The 19,885-nt window shown below is 40.3% G+C and overlaps 1 protein-coding gene across 4 annotated transcripts; it reads right to left on the bottom strand.

Moving 5' to 3' along the window:
- Positions 1-1,497: 1,497 nt before the first annotated feature.
- LRRC38 (leucine rich repeat containing 38) lies at positions 1,498-19,141 on the bottom strand. Of its 4 annotated transcripts, none has more exons than XR_011804676.1 (4): positions 18,241-19,141; positions 5,898-5,965; positions 3,024-3,259; positions 1,498-1,653 (listed from the first exon to the last, which is right to left on the bottom strand). XR_011804676.1 is itself a non-coding variant. In XM_072026973.1 (3 exons), exons 1-2 carry the CDS (start codon positions 18,866-18,868, stop codon positions 5,712-5,714), a joined length of 882 nt encoding a protein of 293 aa, XP_071883074.1. In that variant the 5' UTR covers positions 18,869-19,115; the 3' UTR covers positions 2,808-3,259; positions 5,680-5,711. The 4 variants fall into 4 exon arrangements, 2 of the variants coding, with proteins under 2 accessions (XP_071883074.1, XP_021129250.1); XR_011804675.1 differs by having other exon boundaries at positions 5,680-5,965; positions 18,241-19,115; XM_072026973.1 differs by lacking the exon at positions 1,498-1,653 and having other exon boundaries at positions 2,808-3,259; positions 5,680-5,965; positions 18,241-19,115.
- Positions 19,142-19,885: the final 744 nt, after the last annotated feature.

The raw sequence follows: 19,885 nt of genomic DNA on the forward strand, positions 1-19,885 counted from the left end.
GAGTAGCATGACCAGGAGGAAAAAAAAAAAAAGGAATTGTCAGTGTCCAAGCACGACATTCCAGTGATGTAAGCTTGGAGGAGTGACCTCACATATTGCTGAAACACTTGAAGCATGTCTTGCTAGCATCATCGTCTCTACAGATGTTTCTTACTTTCAGTTCTGGGTTGATCAGATGACCGATTTTTGTACAGCCTATTACTTCACACATCACATTGCAGTTTCAAATTAAAGCCTTCAAAAAGGCAATTGGTGCTTCACCTGTGAGCAGTGAACTTTAAAAACTCTATCAGCATCCATTTCTGTGTGAAATACTCTTTAAAATGCTGTTTTATTTCATACCTGGGCATGAACTGGCTAACCTTTAGAACTCACCACTACTAGCAGAAATTGGAGAGAAAGCAGCTCTCCAATCAAACCAATGCTGTTTTGAAGCAAACTTGACTCTACTGAACAACTCTAACCCAACCTTCTTCACTCCTTATTTGCTGCTAACCTCCCTGCAAACTTTTCACTTCCCACAAAAACAACAGTAGAATCCTGCTCTGAAGTGTTTACTTGTATGTTTTTTGACAACTGCAAAAAAGCACATTATGTGTGCTAACCCAATGTTACACGATTCCACACAGCTTCGTGGAGCTCTGGGTGGGGTGTGAGAGCTGATGGGAACTGGAGAGACGCATCATAATATGGGCATTCTGCTTTGCAACAGAAGCTCTCCTGTTGCCTTCTGTCAGTTTAAAATCAATAGGTTTTTCCTGCTAACTCTTTGCAGTCATACATGGATGATTGGTGAGTATAAACAAAACTGTGTTCTTCCTAGTCTGCTGGCTATTGTTGGTGATTTGTGTTGCTGTACCATGCAGCAACAGTACCAGGCTGGGCTTCTGTTGTTCCAGGTACAGACAAGATATGAAGATACAGAAGACAAGACACAATGGGAGAAGAAGGTGGCAAGATGAGAGTAGGAATCTTATTAGCAACTGAAGTATTTTTATTACAATGCTTAACTTATCACTGGATGATGCTAGATGATGTATTTGAGGTTATTCTGTCATTACTTTCTGAAATTCTATGACATGGTTGCATTGCTCCAACATTAACAGGTGGGACATGAAATAAATTTCTGGTGACCTGTGTGTGTTACAGGCTGCTTGGTACTCAGAGTCTATGGCAGATCCTACTCTACACCAAGAAATTTGATTACCTACTGTATATTTCTGGTTTCTTTATGGAAAATGTATGCGAGGATTTAGCATTTCAATGACACCCTCACCACAACGAATCACGACTTACCTCCACAGTAAAGCGTCTCGGTTGCCACTAGATGTCAGTAAAAACAGGTCACACCACAAAGAGTAACATCGGCCAGCGGTACATTGAAGAACGGTGGGATTCAGAAACTGCCCAAAACCCTGCTCCTTTATTCTGGGGGACACGGACTTAAGTCAGGAGCGTGCCAGCTAGCACCCTCGGAAACTAAATTCATTTACTCACGTAGTAGGCAGACAGCACATGCTGAATCAGTAAAAGGTCCTGCACAGAGCTGCTCCCACGGGTTTGAAAGCCAGTACAGAGGGGCCTCCGCTGGGGATGAAGGACTGTCTCAGGCTCAGCATCCCTATCAGGCATCAGCTGTTCCACTGAGGCTGTCTACAGGGGTGATAGTTACAGCAAGCTCTAGTATTGTGATACACACACACCCTCTCCCTACTACACAAGCACGTTGAATCCTATCCACATTTGTAGGTGATTGCACACACAGTGCTTCACACAGCCAACAGACAAGACCGTTTTCTCTAAGTATGCTGGGCTAAATTTTAGCTGTCAGTGTACAGTGGCTCACCCTGCAGTATGCATCTGAGGGAGACAAGCAGTATGCTCCTCTTTAAGAGCTTCCATCCCTTCGAGGTACTTCTTATGTATTTTTATGCTGCTCCAAAAATTGACCCATTAATATTCACATCTGAGTGAGAATCACAGCAGGGATGAAGCTGCCTCAGAAAGATACTGGCTGACTGAGGATGAAATGCTAGGTTTGGACAGTCGCTTCAGGTGATCTTCATTTTAATATTCTGTGGATTAGACATTTTCTTAAACCAATGTGCATGCTTCTAGAAAGTCAGTCTGTATCTCAATTACATTATGCAGATTTGCTTTCTTGCACATTTCTTGGATTCTCACGCATACCAAGATCCAGCATTTCATCAAGGAGACATATCTGCAGGCAATGTGACAGCTGCTTCCTGGCTCTCTGAGCCGGCAACATTTTATTTGGGTCATGCATAGTATCTTTCCTTCTCCTTGAAGCAGGTAGAATGCCTGCTCACTTCTGACGGTGGGAGATACCAACACAAAAATTATTTTAAAAACCATTTTAGAAAGAAGACTGTCAAGGAAGATGAACTTGCTACTGCACGTTTATAACAATGTATAGACAGTGTTTCCTGAGCTAGCAATGCATTGCACGGGAAGCTAAATTCAGCTTTTACACTTAAAAAGTGCAACTTCACTCATCTTAATGGGAGTTACTGCAGTCTGAGAAGATGACATACTCACTGGATCCCATCCATAGAAAGATCCCTACATGAGAAGACTTCTCATGTCCACAAAGCTGGAGATGGGATTACCTCCAAGCTACCACCTTTGTGGAGCTCAGATTGCAATAATAATGCAACCTTCAGGCCACTTTTTCAAAAGTTCTATTCATGGTGAAATTTACTTTTAATGTTTTGCTGGGGAATGTTTTGCTCTGAAGATCACATAAAATAACATAAAATAACAAAAATCCCAATAGGAACTAAATCCAAGTTCTGACTCATTTACTAGTAATTAGAAATATGGAAAATCAATATTAATAGTATGTTACAGCTGATGCCTACAATAAATAAATATTGCTAACTGGAAGAGTTCAATACTTATGAATTATACATTACTTAGTAGGGGAGACATCATTAAAACTTCATATACGGGAAAAAAAAAACAAAAAAAAAACAACAAACAAACATACTGTGCAAAATTACTTTGATGTGATGGAGCGTCCAGAAAGGCAGCTTCATAAATAAAGCTTTCCTAAGCCTTGCTCTTCAGTTTGCACTGGATTATGTGGGTGTCAGCTTGCTCTGTTCCTTGCTGTTCTGAGGGGTGCTAAGATCCAAATAAAATCAGTGCTTTCAGGGCTTTATGTTGGGTTGAACAAAATGCTACAAACTCTACACAAATCTAGATCTTCATTTTGAGGCATCATGGTAGGATGAACCTGCAAGTAAGAGCAGAACCCAGTCAAAATAGTTGAGTTTGAGATAAGACCTCTGCAAAATTAGTCAACCTTACAGGATAATGAAAAAAAAGCACCATAAATTTGTGTCTAAAGTATGGGTAGAAATTTGCTGAAACATTCACTGACATCTCAGTGGAAAGTTTGGTAGGACAGATCGTTTTGCCAATTGGATGCAAGCTTTGAGCCCGTAATAAAACTTGCCAACAGAAAGGTGTGACCCAGTTTCTTATTCCACCACTGAACCATTTGCACAGCTCTAAATATAAAACTGTTGATAACATATCCATATTTGTTGCAAAGGGAGCGTACTGCATGAACTGCACCAGGCAACAAGTTGTATGTTTCCAACCATGCTGCAAAACCCCTCTTTTACTGTTTTTACATACAAATAAACATGAAAGCCCATGATGAAATTAGAAATATATTTGTGTTATTTTTAAACATGGCACTACACAGTGAAAGTCATGTCATTTCATTTCTTTTGAAAGAATAAGAATAACATAAGACAGTATTGATACAGAATCTCCTCTTGCTGTCCCACTTAATTCCATTCCATTGTGTTTTTAGAAATAATCCTAACAATGGTAGCATTAAGTCACATTGAATAAGCTGTAGAGCTAACAGAAGTAAACACCCTTGTGCTGGTTTTAACCTCAGCATGGTGCAAACTCCATTCCAGTTGTGTTAGCCAGTGGAGTAACTCCATTGATGTCACGACTCCACAGCTAAGTCGTGCTGATGTGAGATCCCATTAGATCTGTCATGTAACTTTTGCATCAGCCTTACATACATAATCATTACACACAGCCCCAGTACAGTGCCTCCCTCCCCCTTGTATATCTCAAAGCACTTAAAAAAAGATAAATAGTTCTTATGATCTTCATTTCATAGGTAGGAAAATGGAGGCACAGACAGAAAAAGTGATTTGCTGAAAGTCTTCGAGCCGGTCACTGTTAGACAGGGACAATACCCAGGTGTCCTGAGTCCTAATCTTGTACCCCATCTACTGGACCATAGTACCCCTCAGCACACACAGTGTATTCACTCCTGTCTGCCTGAACAATCAGTGTGACAGATACAAGAGATTTGGAACCAACTGTCCATAAAGTCCATTCATGTTGACTGAGCAAGGCAATATTATAACCAGAATGATTTTAAGAAAGGATAGCATTTACAGTAGTTAAATAGATGCTACTTTTTATCAGTTCTATTTTTTATAATAGCATACAGTCCTTAGGTTGCTATTACTATGTTATTTTGTAGTGTAAGTAAGCCCTCATGGCTATTCTAGATAATACTTCAAATACACAGAGCTTTAAAAAAATATTTCCATTACAAATATTTTAAAAATATACTTATCCTAAAAAGCTGTCCGGCACTATTCCAAAAATCACTTGTAATAAATGTCTCTTTTCATTTTAACAAAAATATCTACCGTTATATAGAAGAGCTCAAGTTTTGACAAATCTATAATAGTCAGAAATATTTTGGGCCAGATTCCACTCTTGTTTATACAGTTGCCAGTTTGGATCACGGTGTTCACTTCAGTTGTGTTACTCTAGTATAAGCAGGAGCAGAATACAGCCCTTAGTGCTTTAAAATAACTAAACAGACTGAATACTGCAACAGTTCCTTGGGCCTAGCATTACAGGGATAGGAATTCCTTTACTTCAATGTGTCTGAAAATGCAAAAGAATCTTGTAGTCAGTATTTGTGCCATAATCAAAGAGGTGCCAGGCAGCTGCATTGGATGACTCAGATCTAGAACCATACTTCATCTATAGAGAAGGAGTTTTGGCTCAATGATGCCTGCAACTGTGCCATTAAAAGAAGAATGAATGTTTAGAGAGAACAATTATAGAGAGAAAATGCCAACCTTCCTATGCTTTCTACAGTTCTAGGAATTGTTTTAATTGCATTTTGTTACTTGGAATATTGTGTGAGTTATTAGAATCTCCCACTGCTTAGTCCTGGGAAAGACGGTTTTAATTTGCTTCCACATTTCCAGCTGAAATGCCTCCATCTAGTCAGTTCTTTTCAAAGTGCATTTGAAACAAGCTATTAAGTGCTTGGAGGAATCTGCATCTGACCGGATGGACAATGTGGAAGCTGTTAGTCTTTTTAAAACACTAGATTTTCTTCCTCCCTTTCTTCCTTTTTCTTCCAGCCTTCAAATTGAAATGCACTGTTTGATTAAGGTTCATAGAAATTAGTCTGATCTCATTGCATCAGGATACATATGCAAGTAAAACTAACAGCCTCAGATGCAAACGGCAATTCCTACCTTTGACCTTCACAAAATTAGAATGCAACCTTAAACATTGGCTTCATCTAATTCATACTTAAAGCTTTTAGTCTAGTTTTCTTCCTAGACATTGGCTGATGATCTAGTAACTTACAAACCAAGGAGATTTAAGTATATAGACTAAGTTCAGTCCTCACTGTCGTCTTCATCATCATCGTCATCTTTACTGGGAGCACATCTTTGGAAGCAGTGTACTAGAGTTGCTAGGAAGAAGCTTGATAGAATTGCAGCAATGGAGACTGCGACTCCAGAGAAGATGATGATAAAAAGGTCCGTCAATGACAAACTAAATTTGCATTCACTAAAGCTGACCTCAGATAATTCATTCAGAAAGATTCTTCTATTTTCTACAGGCAGGGAGCACTGGATTTCATGGAGACCTGCAAAGAAGAGGAGAGGGAAACAAATCAGAGGAATATTGATGAATCCTTCTGTTGCTCTGGACAGATACTGAATGTCTGAAGAAAGACTTTAAGGGTTAATTCCAGGTTTATGAATTTGTATGAAATTCAGGAAAAATTTGAACAAAATCTGACACTATCTAAAAGCCATTACATAGCCCTCTTGAGCACCCCCTCAAGAGATTACAATATTTTCACCCTTACTCTTCCATGAGGTATGACCTGGGGCTCTGATTTTGAGGATTTAAAAGTGTGAATGTTGCACCCAGTATGCCTGGAGACTCAGAAGTATTTCTCTACTAATTTCTGAACACAAATTCAGACTCCAACACAGGATAAAAGGGACACTGAGTTTCCTTCCACATTTAAGTGCCTTCTACACTATTTGTTTTCCATGCACAAAACTACAGTTGTCTTTTTCTCCTGCTCAAAAAAAAATAAAAAAAATCTTAGGCTTAGAGGATGCTTGTTTGACTCTGACCTGATTTCAACCTTTTCTCTCCAACACTTTTATAAGATACACAGACTAACAGATATTATTCCTTCATGCACTACTGAAGAATGCCTACAGGTGGGTTCTTCATAGTAAAAGTAAAAAAAAATCAAAATTTAAGCAATGCTGAGAATATAATTTGGTAGTAGGCAGTAAAGGCCTTCGATTCCCTCTTCATTCACACCAAGGAAAATAAGGAGAGTATTTTAATGGGCTGGAATGGAACAAGTAGTGAAGTGAATGAAGTCTGTATCACAGTCAGCAAGATAGCTTTTATCTTGCTATTGAGTATATGAATGTATGGAGGATGTACAAGAAGTGCGTATTAATGACATGCGAGCTGCTGCTGGTTTCCCTGACACACACACTTACTGTCTGCTGATGATCACAAAATGGGATCCCGGTTTCAGACTCTGCATTGCTGTGAGCACTCACTGTACTCGGTGTTTCCATTGCACAGCTGTGCCACTTTGCAGAGAGGATGTGGAATAAGGTTTCTTCTGCTTTTTACAAATTCCACTTTTTCTTGTGCTTGAGTTGCTGTGGTGTATTATGTTTTATTACAAAACCCAGGCTCTTGGCACTTGTGATACAGATCTGACTAGCGATCTGGATCCAGCCTAGCTGTTATGTTAATTCGAGAGGAAGATTTAGCCAAGTCAGCTGGGGATCCATTTGATGCATCACCCTGACTTATTTGACCCGGTATCAATGCTGATTGTATGAAATTTTAATCTCTAAAAGCCATCGTGTATCTGCCTTATCTGCTTAAAGTTCTGTTGCTTTCCTTCTTTTCTCACCCACAACCTAATGAAAGCTGCCAGCAGAACAGGACAACAGTCAGCATGCCCGAGGCTGAACGGCTTCCTCTAGGCAAATTGCCACCTGAATACAGGCGACATTTTTTCCCTGAGCCTGGAGCACACTGCTGCTGCGTGGCAGATGGCGAGGCAACTTGCTCTGCAGACCTCTGAAACCTCTTGTCTGTGGAACTGGCCTGCAAAGGAGAGGAGCCACCCGGTTTCAAACACTCTCCGAGCCTTTTGGAAATCTGGAACCTGCGGTGTTCACACACACCGTGCCTTGTGCACAGGCTGACACAGTGGAGCACTGGAGTGTGCCTGTGACTGCACAGATGGTGAGAGGAAGTACACACTCCTGCACTCTGTAGCTTGTGATAGAGCTCTTTGTACAAACCAGAAGTTAGAGCTGTTGGCACCGAGTCCCTATTTTCTTTTCATCTAGACTTCAGAACAGCAACTCCGGGGGAAGACCCGGAGTGACAAACAAAAGAGGACACAAATGGGCACTTTTCCTATTTAAAGCCATAAGAAATAAGGGAGGAGAGAAAAGCCATAGCCTTCGACTCCAAGACCTGTGTCTTTCCAGTTAGCTTTTAAAAAAGGGAACAGTTTTCAATAAATTGAAGTGGGTAATCAAAGCAGTTACTGCTATTGCATAGAAACAGCAAGAAAATTAGTGTATCCTATTGAAAAATTGTTTGAAGAGGAGTTCCTTGCTAACAGGAAAAGAACATAGCAATATTTTGGCTGAAAAGCCTGGTCTAAGTGAATATGCCATCTAAAATTCCATTTCACTTGTAGCAAGCATAAAAAAAAAACAAACACCAAAAACCTTCATTTTGTAAAACAAACCATTAATAACTGCTGAGTTCTTATCAGCACTGCTATTTTCATAACAGCTGAGCTGTGTCCTCAGCGTGTCTAAAGAAAGATTGCACAGGTGACCATAAACAATTCTACTTTGTGAAAGAAATTCTCTGGTGTCCTCATCTGCCAGCTTTTAAAATTATCTCTGTGCTGCAGTGGCCTTGATGAGCTGGAGTAGGAAATCTAAGCTTTCACAAGGAAGGCAGAAAAACAATATATTATAGAGAGAGAGAGAGAGAGGAAAAACAAAATTAAAACCAAGCAAACAAAAAAACAACTAGCATTCTCAACAGCTCTACTTACTGCAGCCCTTGCCTCTAGAAATAACTTGCTGCTGCAGCATCTGCTCATGATCCTAGAGGGAAAAGAGCCCAATTGTTCATCAGCGTTACCAGCAGCAGTTTTGCCACAGACCTAAATGGAACCTGTAGGCTCTGAGCTCTATTCCTCTTCCCCGATGCTTTCACCTAACATCACAGCACACAGAATACAAACCGAAGAGAATTGCCAACATACCAAGTCACTGAGAGGATATTTCTTGCTAGGAGAATCAGTGTACTGTACTGATTTTGAGTCTGATTATACAATGGAGAGATATAAAAAAGCTCTTCTCTCTCCATGTAGCAATCGGTACTGAAATCTAGGTCATGTTCTCAAACCAAATAGATAAGATACAATTTTTCTACTTGCTTTATTTTTCAACACTCCAAGGTGCTAGCTTAGCCTTGAGGATTTGTTTGTTTGTTTGTTTGTTTGTTTTTCAGAAGTCTTAGTCATTGAAAACAGTAGATGCCAATAGGCAAAACACAACATCATAAACCAGGGGTCGGTAGAGAGGCCTTGCTAGATCCCAGCTAATGCTTCACCCACCCTGCGTATGCACCATTTGCCCAAGACATGAATGAACTGACTTCTATCCACGCACAAAGCAGTCTGCTAAAATCATACTGGAAATCATCCTGGAAACCCAGAAGGACTGCAGAGCGCAGTGGAAACACAGCAGTGACGGAGGGAGAGAGGAACATCAATCATTCCATCCTGCTCAGTGAACGTTGGTTTGGTTTTTTGTTTCTTCTGGAGGTATTTCAGCTGTGTTGTGACACTATTGCAAACACTGATACAGTTAACAGAACCTTTTATTTTGACCCCAAAGAGAATTTGGAGTACTTGGAAGGGCCTGTATTTGTAATAGTAGCAAGCTTAGCAGCTTTATTTCTAGTGACACGAGGAATTTCTCCTCCTAAAGCTAATGCAGCCAGTATTAGACCAGAGCTTCCAATTGCTTACCTGAAAACACCACAATGTGAAGGTCAGGGCACGTCTGCCTAGCACAACACACAAACAATGCCATTTCAGCTGCTTCCTTCCAGAGCAGTATGGAACTTTCTTTGTGTTACTAACAGTAGGTTGGCCTTAAGAAATGGGCATACAGTGTGTGCAGCACTGATGTTACGTGCTCCACCTCTCCTGTTACATTCGTGCCTAGCAACATGGCCAGTTTTGTTCTTTGCTTAGGCAGAAAGTAATCTGAAAGTAATCCCAGGTTATCACACACCCTCTACACGAGCACCCTCCACACAAGACTTGCAGAGGAGGACAGTGCCATTTAACCTTAGGGGTCGGCTTTCACACATTTTGACTACTTGAATTATATCATTTTCTGTTATATAGATGCACTTTTAATTCAGTACAACCTGTTTATTTATTCTTTTAAAAAATCAGTCAAGCTTCTTATAAAGGGTATCACAAGGAGGTTCAATATTTATTGCAGCAAGAAAACCTTTGATGATAGTTATATATATATCTCATTGCTCCCACAACATGTTCAAAGAGTTGCTTCTTCATACCAAACAAATCTGTAAATGAAATAACAAGTGTGAGCACGTTATAAATATACAGCTTGTTATTTTGGTCAGGGCCAGCACATTATCTGTAAAAACTCCAGCTGTCTCAAGGACAATGTCACGCGCTCTTACTTTCTGCTCTGTCCTCTGAAGAAGCAGATGCACTACACTGCCAGGCTGTAATGAATTGTTTGCTTTTAAAAAGGGAATGCTTTGAAATCCTAGTCAAGGGCCAGGTGCTAGATTCTGCATAGGCTGGTCTCTAAATACTGAAAAAATGGGTTGAAATATGGGTCTGTTCCCAGAGGAATAGATATCTAAGTTACGTGGGGAGTGTGAAGTTGTTGGAGCTCTAGAGCCATAATTTTTAAAGGGAGAAGCAGGGGATTTGGTTTTGTTTTGCTTTGCTTGTTTTGTATGGTCTTTTGTTTGGCTGATATTTTGACTGCATTGTGAGTTGTGCCTTTGTTTTATATTCCACTGGCTGAAGACAAGCGGCAGCACATATCACTTACACAGGTCGACCTAACTATTTGCAGGACTCCTTGTGTCATGATTTCTTAATACCTATGCTAACTGTACCTTTTATTGGACAACTTCCAAAATTCAGTATTACTTCAATATTGTGGGCTTTGCCTGTTAACCGTCTGTAACTGGGAAATCTTGCTCTATTTTGGAGGTTGAGTTTAAAAAAAGAAAAAGAAAGGGAAGCCCCAATTCTATTGGGTATTTGTAGACTTCACATAATACAACTATTAAAAGAAATATCTATATAATTATGTATAATCTAACAATGTACAGCAATGCACACTAGTATGAGATTATGAAAATGCCCACTCATACATACACTGATACATGTAGGAATACATGCAGAGCAATGTATGAAACAAGCCATAAATGTGTTTAATGTAAATGTGTTCATTCCAGTAACTGTAAGAGCACTATAATATGCTACTCAAATATTTTAGGAAAAATAAAATTGATATTTGCCTTTTTGGGTGGAATTCAGCTGTTCTCCCATGGCACTGAATGTAGTTTACACGGACTTGAAATGTTTAAGTGTGGTGTTTTATTTCTTGTATGGTATTTTCCCTCCAGCTATAGTTCTCTTTAGTCGACTTAAACATCATCACTAATGTATTAGATCTATTAATAAGCAGTGAGAGAGGCTTTGCTTCTGAAGAGATATGGAATTTCATTAAAATTAGCCTCAAGCTATCAGAAAAGTAAGGCTTAAAAAAACCTGAAGCCTATATTTAGACCTCTAAATAAATTTTTTTAATGGCCAAATGCCCTAGAGTCTCCTAGTTTAACATCAGAAGGTACTTTATATTTAGCCATTGAAGCAAACTGTCAAGTTTAACATTAGGTGCCACACTGCAAACTGTCCTCACATCTTGAAATCCTGACAGATGGAAGTACTCCAAAAAACCTTAGGATGGAAGAAACAGCGAAAAGGCAGTGGCAGCCAGATCATTTTACTGAAAATGCCTTGGATATCACCTTATGTATTTATATATATATATACATATATATAGAAACAGATCTGTTGCACTTGTTAGGTATACTTATTTATCTTAGGAGTTTCTGCATGAACAGAATAAAAGCTGCTGAATGGGCATTTTTAGGGCTTTTAGTTCCTTTCCAAAAACTGGATATTATGTTCTGTACTAGTGATGTGCTAGCATGTGCATGATATCCCGGGAAGAACTGAGCTGTAATGGACAGAACAGTCTGTCCTGATTAGCAGAAGCTTGCTCTGGTTCTATATTAGTACATGAAATTAAGGCAGCCTTGTCTACATAGCAGATGAACATAGGTACTGATAAAGAATGGTAAGTCAAGAGGACTCACAAAAAGCTGAGTTGTTTTACCAGCTTTTAGTTAGGTTAGAAGGTGAAATGAAGCTTGTACTTACATATAATTAGGATGCTGTGTTTTGAAGACAATGTTTACCATCTTCAGTGAGCCCCTAAGGGCTACTCTAAAGGCCTGGACTACAGAGGCGTGATGTTGTGGGTTTTATTTATTTATTTACAGAATAAATTTATTTAGTAGCATATCTTGGATTGGAATGGAATTATAAAAGGACGTGGAGAACCAAGAGATGATCACCTCGGGCACAGCCTTTCTAAACAGGCTTACAAAAATCATTCCATTCTCACTGCACTGATTCACTTCTGAATCTCACAACTACTGCTTTTTGTACTGAATTCAGTTCAAGCACCCAGCTCCAGAAGGCTGATTACAGTCTCATCGTCTCCTGCTCTTAGCTTTTTTCCTGCCTCTCCTCTCACTACCATCCTTCCCTCCTACTCTTTGCATGGACAGTCCTTGAATGGAAACACAGCACTTTACCACAGTTTAACTATCCGTCCGTACTGGGGAGGTACCAGCTACAGAAGTCCTAAAAGTAGCTAAATAGAATCTGTACCAATACTGGCACTCAAAAAATGCTCTGGGTCTCTTAAGGATCTGTAACCTTGTGTACAAAACTTTCCAAAGTGGAGCAAAAATTGATTAAATGAGGAGGAAAACACGGTCCTAGATATGGCCTTCATGTTGTCACATAGGCTTTGCAGTCCTCCTCTATAGCTCATCTTACTCAAAACATATATTGCCTTCATTTATCAAAGAGAGTAAAAACCTACTGGAAATTCCATCTCTGGCCAATCCTGAATGAATTTTTCAAGTCTCTCTGGAAATGTCAGTGTGCAAATAAGAATGATCAGTCAAAAACTTCTCAGTAAATTGCTTCAGGTCTATCTAATACTGTTTTAATAAAAAGGGCAGCAGAACCTTTCATTCATGCAATGGATAGTGGGGAACTTAAATGGAGTATTTGTTAACCACACAAGGTTGAGAAAGCACCATTGCATCTAGCATGAAAAGCAGACAATGTTTCTTGCAGTCCCAGAAACTCTGCACAACTTCCTGAAATGTTTTTTTCCAAATAAACTACCAAGAAGACAAAAAAAAAAAAAAAAAAAAAAAGGAAAGAAACAAGGGTAAGATGATGGAAAGGAGACACTCTGTCACACTGAGGAATACTCAAGCACTAATTAAAAGTCATGTTAAAAATGCATTAGTCATTAGCAAACGAGGCACAGCTGCCCAAAGCATGTTCACAGGAAGTAAAAATCAGCAGCAGATTTCTACAAAGCACTCTAATATGTTGACTGCAGACCTTTTGCATTTGCTTTTGCTATGTGCATTTTAACTGAATCCATTACCTTCAAGATGAGATGCTCAGAAGGACTCGAGAAATTTCTTTTGTAGTGTCATGCACTCTAAACAGCACCTTTCACCAAAAACTTATTCCATCAAAGCTTGTTGTACTTAAATGATGAAACTGCAGCATTTCTGGAACTCAGTTCTGCAGGTAATGGACGCCCACAACCTTCTGCTGGATGAGCCCAGAGTTTCAAGCAGTATCATTGGAAAAATTAGGTTAAGAGACAAGGCAGGAAAAAAAAATGCATTTATAGGAAAGATAGAATGTGATACAGAACACAAGCTTTGAAAGTAGAAGAAAGCCCTTCCATACGTTAGAAATTGGTGAGTATTTTTGTAAGATTTCCAGCTCCCACCACAGCAGAAAACGCAAATCTCAAAGGTGACTTGATGGATGGATGGACAGAAGGAAGGAAGGAAGGAAGGAAGGGAGGAAGGAACGAAGGAAGGAAGGATAATGGCAAATTTCCTTGGACTAAATTCAAAGCTTTGAAGTGTTATGCACAAAAGATATTTAACCAATAATCATCCTTCCCCTTTATTCAGTACCTTTTTTGCTTTCTATCATATTTTTCTTAATTACTTCTGTCAGATTCCTAACAAACTCTCTTCTTCTTCCTCTGCCTTCTTCAATTCCCGTTTTAGAGAACTTCAGGCTTATCAAATGTTTTTTTGTAAAATTCAAGAAGGTAAAAAGGATTCTGTGGAACAAATACATGCAAGTAGAAACTAGAAGATAATAGCATACACCTCAGATGTGCGATTTCCTTGAATTCTTTGAACAACACATTCAAGACCAAGTTAGACTTCTGTTTTTTCAAGATATTCTTTGTTCTGAGAGTTTGTTTGCCCCACCATGGAATAAAACCTTCCATGAAAGACAACTGTCTTTAAGGGGACAGAGATCTTACAGAAGCTTTTCTATTTAAAAATAAATAAATAAATGAATAAAAATTATCCAGTATTCTTTATCTCCATACTCCTCCTACTGGGAAGCTTTTAATGTGCATCATCAACCATCATGCTGTCATTCAGGCTTATCAAATGACTCTGAAATCAAACTCACCCTTCCACAGAAAATCTTTTTAAGTTTTACAACTTAACTGTCTCATTGTGACCCACAGTGAACACTTTGTGTCTTCTCTGGGAAAAAAACAACTGTTATGTCTTCTCCACTTAGCACCATTTCACTGACCTTCACAGTTCCTTCCTCTGCACTGCATTATGCACACTCTTTCGTTTTTTTAATCCATTATTAACCAAACAAAAGGGTAAAAATCTTGTTGGTTTTCAAGGATGATGAAAATTCCATTATTGATATCTGTCTTACAAACAGAAAGATATATTTGCTTTTTTATTTTTTTAAAGCAGGTAGCACGCCAAGTTTCATTGCAAAACTTTTACGGCAGTTTCTGCCTGCAAATTTGGCGTGTGAGAGTAGTTCCTTATTGCCAATCAATGCTTTAGTTAGAAATTTAGGTTGGATGCATAATTGCTGGGATCTGTAAAATGATTTAAATCCCAGCTGCTTGTGTGCAGCAACGAGCTAGATTTGCAAAGGCAGCACAGCTGGAAAGAGGCTTTCCAGTCAGCCAGTCAGGCAGGTCAGCAGCAGTTGTAACTTCACAAGCTTTTTCTGGTAGCATGCCAGAAAGAAAGCGGACCTGGCTTTTGCAAAGCTAATGAGTTAAAGTATGTCTTTTGTTCAGATCACTGAGTTCTCCAGAGGCCTTAATTGCAGAGGTAGAGAGTTTCAGGATCAATTATCAAGATTTCTGTTCTGATTGACAAAACTCCGATTTTTAAAGCAAGCTGGTGTTTCTTTTGCAAAAAACAAGGGCAGGTTTGACCAGCATGACATTTTACTGCAGTGCTAAAATTAAAAGGTGGAACAGTGGCTAGGCTTCGTAAACAGTTCCAGCTTGAGTGATTTCTCTCAGACATGCAGACAGGGCACATTAAACTATTTTAAGTGTCACTGAAAGTGAAGAATCAACATGAACTCCCTATACGTAAGCCTGCCAGTGTATTTCTCCCAGCCATTTATCTTCTCTCGCTACTGGTTCTGACTCCCCAGGGACTGCCATGCAACACTTCCAAACTGCACGCCTGGATCCTACTTCATCCACAGGATGGTTGGAGTGTCTTTCTTTTCCACTTTGGCATACCTGTTCCCTTCCTAGTCCATTCTGAAGCATCCCAATCCAGCAGAAGACACACATGACACTGTACAGAGCCTTTAGCTTCTTTGCGGCTCTTTGTACTTTGTGTGAACATGCTGGGGATCACTGATGCAAGTTACCGTCATTCACCCTTCCATATTTCCCTTCTCAGTAAATCCAGGTCACAAATTTTGTCATTTAAAGGCTTGGGAACATCAGTCTGTCACTAAACTGCTCTGTAGTGTAAATCACAGCATATTCTTAAAGAAAATCAAGAGAAGAAAAACTCCAGCCAGCCCTTTTTTCCATCCTTCTGTCTTCCATTCATAGAGCAATGGAAATGCTCGAGCTTCTGCAGCATTACAAGAGACAAATATACAGCCAAGATAAGGAAGCTCTTTTCTTGGACCCTGAAAATGTATTCTTATATTTCTCTTTTGCAGTGTTTCCGGACAATGCCTGCTGCCCTACTTATCCTGATGTGTTTGCTGCAAGAATACTTGCCTCCAACCTCACAGCAGTATCATGAGGAAGCCAGCGAGTCTGAATGCTGAGTCTTTGAGTTGCTCTTCCCACTCCTCCCAGGGAAGATGTAATACCACCAGAAATGCCAGGCAGACAGGGCTTTGGACAAGTACAAGCAGACAAATACAGCTAACATCATTAGCTCCTAATTGGTAAAATGTTGTAACTTCATTAAAAACTGATGACTGTGTATAAAACCTGATCAAATCCCAATCGTAAGAATTAGTTCTACATGAACTTTCCGAAAGTTGTTTTAAAAGGCACTCAACTGTGGCTGTATTGCTTTAAAATGGCACTGAGAGGGTCTTTTCTTTTGGGGATTAGTTTTGCCCTCACCTTCAGGAATAATGTTGTACTAGTCTATGAAAGGAGGCAGCCAGCATTGTTTGTGACAGCAGCTCACAAGGAGCAATCAAGATGCTGAGTTTGCGTGCTCTTCTGAAGCCTCACCAACATGACTGGCTGCAAAGAAATCGGTAGATCTGGACCTGGGACGAAACGCAAAGCAGAGCATTTGCTTAGGCAATGGGCAGGAGGGCAGCTATGAAAAGCAGCCATTTAAATACCTGCTTCTTTCCTCCTTGTCTTCCCAAATCAAACCAAACTGAAACAGGCTAGTATATTATTATTTTTCAGTTGTTTGACTGAAATGTAGTTTCCATTGCTTTAAATGAGATAAAATACTGTTAAAAAAAAAAACTGTAAGCTTGCAAGATGCTGGGGAACACTGACAATGATATGGAAAAACTTAGGTTCTTAAGATTTCCAGTCATAAGTTCAGATAAGGTTAAAAAACACTGACAGAAAAGAAAGAGAGATGGGCTGCAACAGGCTCTCTCTGAGCAGACTCAGTCTGGACAAAGGGGAAGGAGCTTAAAGTTCAGGAAAAGATGGAAAGCATGGGGCAGTGAGCTGATGTTTGGCTGAGAGCCAGCAGGAGAGATGGGCAAATACTTGGCTCAAACAGAGTGAACTTTCACTAGAGCACTGGGAAGGTGGAAGAACAGTCAAGGTTTGGTTTGGTGCACAAAGGGTAAAGATTTAATTGAGGCAGACAGGAAAAAAAAAAAATCCCTCAAAATACTTCATTATTATTATTATTACTACTATTACTACTAGTACTACTACTACTATTATTACTATTATTAGTATTTACATCTAAGAATATTTAAGGCAACCTAGATGAGTATAATAAAAATGCCACCCAAGGTCATGAGCATAGAAAAAGCTTGAATAAGTGATTGCAAACTGATGATCAAGAGAGGAGACAAAAGACCTCTGAAATTCCTGGGCAGTGTTTTTCTCTTTTTGCATCTGAAGTCAACAAACGATTTACTCGACCTCAGCCCATTCTCCTGAGATTCTCCCCCAGCCTTTTACTTCTCATCACCTTCTGCAGGGACGTCATCCCTCGGACAAAGCCCAGACCCCAGTGATTTCGTGTACACCTGTACATCCTTGGCAGCCCTTACAAGCTTTTGTGCTCCCAGCAGTCGCCCTTCTGCTAGCAGCTGGGCAGCTCGATGGCAGGAGCTTCTGCTCCAGTGCTTGTTGGGAGGCAGAACTGCGAGGTGATCCCCTGCTAAAGCTGGGTTGAGGATGGCTTTGGGGTCAGGTGGGAAATGAGGAGCAAATCCTTGGATTCCCAGGGACACGTGGCAGTCTTCTTTGTCCATGCTCCTCTGAAAATTACTGGCCCAAATACCAGAATTACATATCCTGTATTTTGGGGTGTTCCAGAGCCATTTTAATTTATTCCTAATATTGGAAGCAGTGCTATTTCAGTAAAAGCACCATAATCACACTATTGAACAGAGTTTCAGAACATCACAACAAAATAGTTCTGGGAAAGGGCTGACAACCACAGCTGCATAAACTGTGGATTTAACTCCTCTGTAGCAGCTTTGTAGCTGACGAGTAAAATGCGAGGAAAATCAACTTTCCTAAGGAGCTGGCACAGAATATTTAGCTGTTCAAAGGGCTTACTGTAGAAAGAAACCAAGGTCTGGAAGAGAATCAGCTCTGGGCACAATGAATTTGAAAAGGCTCCTTTACTGCCTAGGTGAGTTTAGTCTATAAATTGAAATTATTATGGCTTATTTTTTAAAGCTTATTTCTTAACTGGGAGGAAGACCTGCTGCTAAAAAGAAACCAACATCATTTTAATGGCCTCTTTTGCTGAAAGCATGCAATTACAGTTCGACCAAAAGGCAGCTCAGGTCACTGCAGGCAGGACGCACAGACAGTTTGACCAACAACCCTCCTTCCCTCCGAGACACACATACAAAGCAACGTGCACACTGTGCTGTAAGCCACCGAGCTTTACCTTTCTGGAGCTTGGATGCATTGTCCTGTATCCAGCTGAAAAGGTTGGCAAAGTCACAGTCACAGACCCAAGGGTTGCCCTCCAAGCGTATAGTCCGCAGGGAGGGCAGTGCTTCCAGGGCTGCCACGTTGAGGCTTTGTAAGTTATTGTCATTCAGTTCTAACACTTGGAGCTGTTCCAGGTTCTCAAAAGCAGCCTCATCCACATCCACCAGGTTATTGTTTCCAAGGCTCAGTTTGATCAGTTTTTCTGCTGACTTGAATATCCCAGCATCAAGCTGCGTTAAATTATTGTAGCTTAAGTCTAAATACACCAGTTTGGTAGAGCTGCTAAAAGTGCCCTCTTCTAAAGAGGTGAGGGAGTTATTCCTGAAGTCCAAATAGACCAGATCTCCATAAAATATAAAGAAGTCAGCTGGTATCGCCTGAATGTTGTTATCGGCTATAAGAAGTTTCCGTACATCCAATGGAAATGGATTAGGAACACTTGGGAGTCCTTGATCCCGGCAGTCTATGGTGTGGTAGTCCATACAGCTACAGACAGCAGGACAAAAATGACCCCCGGGTAAGAAGAGCAGGCAGACAAAGACAGAAAAAGGCAGAAGGCAGAAAGGAAAGCATGGCAACATCGTCAAGGATTTGCAAGCTGTGATGAGCACCACTCCTAAGAGAAGGACATTTTGCCTAGCTGAGCAGCAGTGCCTGGGACTCGTGTGTGTGTGTGTGCTCGTCTCCAGGAGATCACATATCAGCCCCGATCCGATGGCAGCGGGCTCGGCAGGGGGAGGGAGACAGTGACTGAAGGGGAGAGGGAGGCAGGCATATGTGAGGATTTACACTGGCAGAGAATGATAATGCCGTACAATGCGAGGGAAAGAGCGATGATTGGGTAAGCCGAGGACCTTTCAAAGGACTCCCTTGCTTTTGTGAGCTAAAAAAAGCGGAGAGCCTGGTAGCATATTTGCTGTATATTCCAGCAAACGGGAAATCACACCTAATCCTGTGACTCTGGCAGCAAGAGCTTACGTTTAAAAAGCCCTGCAGGTAATGCACCCTGATGAAAAAAATGATTTTCTTTCTTCACATCTGCCTACATCAAAGTGATCAACACCCGACAGAAAAGCAGGTGAGGGTCAGAAGGATCCGGCTGGCTGCTACTGTCTCTTTTCTCTTTCATTTGTAAAATAGGTTGTAGAAGAGCAGCAAAGACAAGGAGAAATAGCTTGTGCTGTTTCTGGGTGCCTTGCCAGCTTTTAGGGCAAGCACATTAACATTATTTAAATGACTCATTATCTTTTAATCAATGAGAATAATCTACTGCGGCAACAAAGAATATGGTCTCAAAAATGAGGGTGTTTGTTTTCCTGTTTTAATAACCTAAATGACTACTTTCTAATATGGCACTAGTAATGTCCTTCAGGCCAGATAAAAGCAAAAAATATGGATCAGATCTTCAGCTAGTTAAAAATGAATGGATTTTCTTCATTTGCAGGGCAAAAAACATATTTGACAATCAATCCGCCTGCCTCCTGCCTCTCTGCTTCAATCAGCAGAGATGATTTTGCAAGAAGGCATCTGTGTTTTTGTGACACCCCCAAATCCACACCCAGAAAGGTAGGATCTCTGCCAGCTGCAAGCTTAACTTT

The sequence above is a fragment of the Anas platyrhynchos genome, chromosome 22 (assembly GCF_047663525.1).
Source record: "Anas platyrhynchos isolate ZD024472 breed Pekin duck chromosome 22, IASCAAS_PekinDuck_T2T, whole genome shotgun sequence".
NCBI lineage: Eukaryota > Metazoa > Chordata > Aves > Anseriformes > Anatidae > Anas > Anas platyrhynchos.